This window comes from Myotis lucifugus, unplaced genomic scaffold, assembly GCF_000147115.1.
Source record: "Myotis lucifugus unplaced genomic scaffold, Myoluc2.0 scaffold_200, whole genome shotgun sequence".
In the NCBI taxonomy this organism is placed as follows: Eukaryota; Metazoa; Chordata; class Mammalia; order Chiroptera; family Vespertilionidae; genus Myotis; species Myotis lucifugus.
Window position 1 is genome coordinate 1,820,315 of NW_005871248.1, and position 4,507 is coordinate 1,824,821.

A 4,507-nucleotide genomic window follows, 5' to 3' on the forward strand; every position below is an offset into this window, starting at 1 on the left:
TCAAACTTAACCGGGAAAAGAGTGGCGTCCTCTGTGGGCAGCGGTGGATCTGTCTTTGGGTGACTGGCCGTCTGGTTGGGTCGAGTCAGCGGGAGAAGGGCGACCAAAGCCTCATGATCAGTGATCAGAGGTTTAGCTGTTCTACTGTCCGGCGTGGAGCAAGGAAGCGTGGAGCGTGGAGTGTGGATCAAGAAGATGATCAATGTCTGAAGTCGGGGACTCGTTTTTAAGCCTGTTCTAGCCCATGGCAGTCCAGGTGGCTATCAGTAACATATGTCATCACACAAGTGTTAATCAGAGAACAAGCTGGTTATCTATCACAGTGTCACTCAGAAGGTGTCTATCAAGTTTATATACGTCATTCCTAAGGGTAGCATTCAGCTATGGTCTTATCTATATGGTGCAACTAGGGCTTGGCCAGAGTGGTCATTCCCTGTGCTCTTTAATATTTCACACAAAATAATTTTTCTATAAGTTAATTTGTTACTAAGACACTAGAAATACACGACGGCTGCCTCAGAGGAGTGCGAGCAACCTGGGTTCTTTCCAGCCCTCCACCCCCACCCCATCACACCAGGCTTGTTGGGGAGCTGCTCTTAGCCAGGCTGTAACTGTTAGGATTTCCCACAAAACCTACCAGGTGGGAAGCAAGCAGCCAGACCTGAGTGGAGGGGAAGATGGGGACCAGGTGTGTGCTCCTGGGGCCACCCGCTCATCCACCAGGCCTTTCCTTCTGGAGTGCTTAGGGTCTGCTGTGGTTGAGGGGAGACCTCATAGGGCCCTCTATAGACAGAATCCTGGGGTCCCTGAGCCCCACCTGCTCAGGTCCCTGGAGCGCAGGGTTGGCTGGCTTCACACAGGGTCCTCCTGTCCCAGCACTCACCTGGGCCCCGGCGCACTCCCAGCCCCAGCCCCATCGTCTTGGGCCCTGGGGCCCACTGTGGTCAGGCACGACTGTGGGGCTGAGCTGGAGCAGTAACAGCGTATGTGATGCGGGAACACTGAGAACCCTGGGCGGCTGCTGGGCTTTGTCCCCAGAAGAGCCGCCCACCTTACCCCGTGAGACTCCCGAACTTCTGATCCTACTCCCTGGTGTCCCCTGGGTCAGGACGGGTCCCCGACTCCGCCAGAGAATGACCGCGTGGGAGGACCCCTGGAGTCACTTGGGGGCAGCTCCCTGGTCCCCACGAAGGGTGATGTCCCCCGCCGACACAGCCCCTGTCCCCACTAGAGGGGTCCCCAGGCCACGTGCTGACTGCGGGGCGATGACAGGACTCCCTCCTCCGCTCCCGGTGGCCGAGCGCCGAGTCTACACGGCCCTCGCCCGGGGACATGTGGGGACCGTCTACGCGGGCACCTGCCCCCGAAAAAGTGGCTCAGTCAGGCAGGCATCTCCTACGGCGGGCCGGGAGCGCGGCCGAGCGGTGTCCGCCCCCACCTTTCCGCGCCGGGTCCCCACCTCCCCGGCGCGATTTGCTCTCTAGGACCCGCCGGCGCCCGTCCCGGCAGCGGTGGGCGGGGCCCCTAGCATTGTGACGCCACGAAGAGGCGGGGCTACGGGCTCGGACCGGCCGGCTGACGGACGCTGGCCGGGCGGGCGGAGCCGGCGCGGCTGGTGAGGCCCGGGGCGGGATCTGCGCTGCGCGTGGGACGGGGCGCGGGGCGGGCGCCGCTGGACGGGTCCCCAGGACCGATCCCTCTCCGAGACCGAGTTTCTCCAGACCGAGTCCGCCGTTCCCAGGGCCGTGCGCCCGCGCCTTGACCCCCAGCGATGCCTCTGCGCGCGCCCAGGGCGCCCTGAACGCGCGCGTCCGAGGCGGGAGTCGCGCCCCAGCTGGGAGTCCCGCGTGCCTCCGGGTGTCCCTGCGGAGCGCCGCCTCCCTCTGCTCGAGGCCCGGCCGCAGTTCTTTCCCTCTTCTCCCCTGCCAGGCTCCGGCGGCGGCCATGTGGGGCTGACAGTCAGCGCGCGTTCCAGGAGTCCGTGGAGCGGAGGGGACGCGGCCAGGTGGACGCCAGCCCGCTGGCGGGGCGACACGGGGGTTCGCGATGGACGCTCAAGGCTTGGATTGGCTTCTGGTCCCGCTGCACCAGCTGGTTTCCTGGGGGGCGGCCGGGGCCATGGTCTTCGGAGGGGTGGTGCCCTACATCCCGCAGTACCGGGACATCCGGAGGACTCAGAACGCCGAGGGCTTCTCTACCTACGTGTGCCTGGTGCTCCTGGTGGCCAATATTTTACGGATCCTCTTCTGGTAAGCCAGGGCTCTCCTACTGTGGGGCTCCCCGAGAGCTGGCTTCCTCCGAGGCGGCCAGGGGTGGAGGTGTTTGTACTTCCTGAGAAGGAGGTGGTGAAATGGATGAGATGATTTCCCAGGGAAAATGGTGGGATCGGAGTGGAGACTCTCATTGTGATCTCAGGTCTCAGTGTTCATGCCTTGTCACTCAAGGTGTTTGTCAGTTGCTTAGCCCCAGGCCCCTGACTTCAAGGAATTTGCATGGTGGACCAGGAGAGAGTAAACAACAGAGGAACAAAACGCAGTGACCAGTAGGAAGGACATTGGCTGGCCAGTGAAGCCCTCAGGAGGGGACATCTGAGCCTGATGGAGCAGCGCTGGGGGGCCGCTGTGGGAGGGGCCATCCCCTTCAGCTTTCTCTGTGGTGTGGGGTTTTGTTTATTTTTTGAATAGGAAGTCCACTTTCTGGCTAAGACTGAAGAGGCTATTTTTTTCTTGCTCCTCCCAGCCCAACTTCCTCTTTTTATCATTTGCATTCCGGTAAGGAACTTGAAGTTAATTTTAACACTTGCTGAAGCCAGTCATAGTTGGGAGGGTGAATGTCCAGAGGAAATGGGAAGAGGTCTCATAGCTTCATTCTAAGGTTTCCAAATCTGGAACGTTCCCTCCATCGGGGTGGTCCCAGATCCCCCTCTGTCAGCAGGAAGGCTGCTCAGGGGAGGCCTGGTGCCCAGGTGGGGAGGAGGACTTCAGGCCCCTTCTTTTGATGTTTGGTCACTGTTTGAGTAATCATACTTTTTTGTTAATTGATTTTAAGCCAATCTTATTGAGGAATGATTTTCATTAAATAAAATTGCCATTCCAAATGTACAGTTAGATGAATTTTAATGAACAACCCCCCCCCCCCCCCCGAAATGACCATCATAATGAAGATATGAATGTCCTGAGCTACAAGTTCTGTCTGCTCTGTGCATCTGCCCAGCCCAGGTCCCGGCCTACTCTGATTCACTTTTCCTTGGGGGTAGGTTTGCTCCTGTTTGGGGTTTTAAAAAGGTGAGCCGGGAGTCAAGTCACATCCTTGTGTCTGTCAACCTGGCGAGCCTACCTTTCAGGGAGGGGTTGCAGGGGCTCATTTTTGTTTAGCACAAAGTTGTAAAACAAGCATTCTGAAGATTCCTCCTTTCTCTTTGGCTGAGGGGCCTCGAGGCAGCGGAACACCTTGCTTTCCTTTGCTAAATTGACCTGAAGGCTAAGCTTGAACAGGAGCAGTTGAAACATATTGTCTGACACTATTGTTGACTGAGCATTGGACCATTGGACGGGGTGCTGGGAGCCGGGCCCAGGCACGGTGTCAGGTGGGGGGCAGAAAACTTATCGTGGAATAAGTTTTCTCCAACCGTGGAGGGAACTACCAGAGTTGGATTACCTTATGGGAAAATAGTTCCATTTAGAGGTCTTGCCCCTCGGTGTGCTTGTCATTCAACACTGCAAAAAGAAAACAGGCTCTCTAATCTACATCCCAGTACCTGGTTTGGAGGAGTCAGAAATGAAACCAGCTTCTTGAAGGCCATCTTGTCAGTGCCTCTGGATTTATGTGTTTGGGCCCCAATATTCTCTCTTCACCACAGGGCCTGAGTCTTTGAGAAAGTCTTGAGCTCTCTCCTCACACAGCATAGGGCGCCTTTGTGGAATTCTAACCTTGGTCCACTGGCAAGTCTCTTTCTGTACATCCGATTGGTCCTTTCCCGTAGAGTCAGCATCCTGAGCTGTCCTGGGTCAGAGGCCTTGGGTCCCGGGCTGCCATGTGAGCACACAGGGCTGCCTGCAGTCGGCATTCTGGAAGGCTGAGGAAACATGTGGGATGAAGGGAGGGCTGGCAGAGGTGCTGGTCCCTCCTCAAGGAGGGGGTGCATTGGCCTGGGGGTGCACTTTTCTGCATTTCACACCAGCAGGAGGGCAGGCCTCCATTTACAACTTGTCCTGATGTGCACCTCTCTGCCCACCTGAGACCCCACCGCTCTGAGGGCAAAGCAGATGCTCCCTTATATTCCTCTCACGCCTGTGTCCCTCTCAGGCCTCATGGGTTAGTTAGCAGTCCATTTAATTTAGTAGATTTTTTGAGGGTTTCCCATGTGCCAGACGCTGGGCTAGATGCTTCCGTTTGCACTTTGGTGGAAGCGCTGTGTGGGTTGTACCATACACACATAGGTTGTAGGCGGTGGGGAGGGAGAGCACAGGTCAGGGACAGGGGCAGGCTCCAGCGAGGCGGGAACTGG

The 4,507-nt window shown here is 57.6% G+C and overlaps 1 protein-coding gene across 4 annotated transcripts in view; it reads left to right on the forward strand.

Annotated features, from left to right (window-relative positions):
* The first annotated feature begins 1,560 nt into the window (after positions 1-1,560).
* PQLC1 (PQ loop repeat containing 1) overlaps positions 1,561-4,507 on the forward strand; it is a 25,795-nt gene continuing 22,848 nt past the window's right edge. The window contains exons 1-2 of one of the 4 annotated variants that reach the window (XM_023761141.1): positions 1,561-1,615; positions 1,930-2,249. In XM_023761141.1, the coding sequence (XP_023616909.1) occupies positions 2,047-2,249 (203 nt within the window). In that variant the 5' untranslated portion in view covers positions 1,561-1,615; positions 1,930-2,046. Of the gene's footprint in view, positions 1,616-1,646; positions 2,250-4,507 lie in introns of those variants that run through there. The other 3 variants (XM_006097404.3, XM_006097402.3, XM_006097403.3) reach the window with 3 other exon arrangements.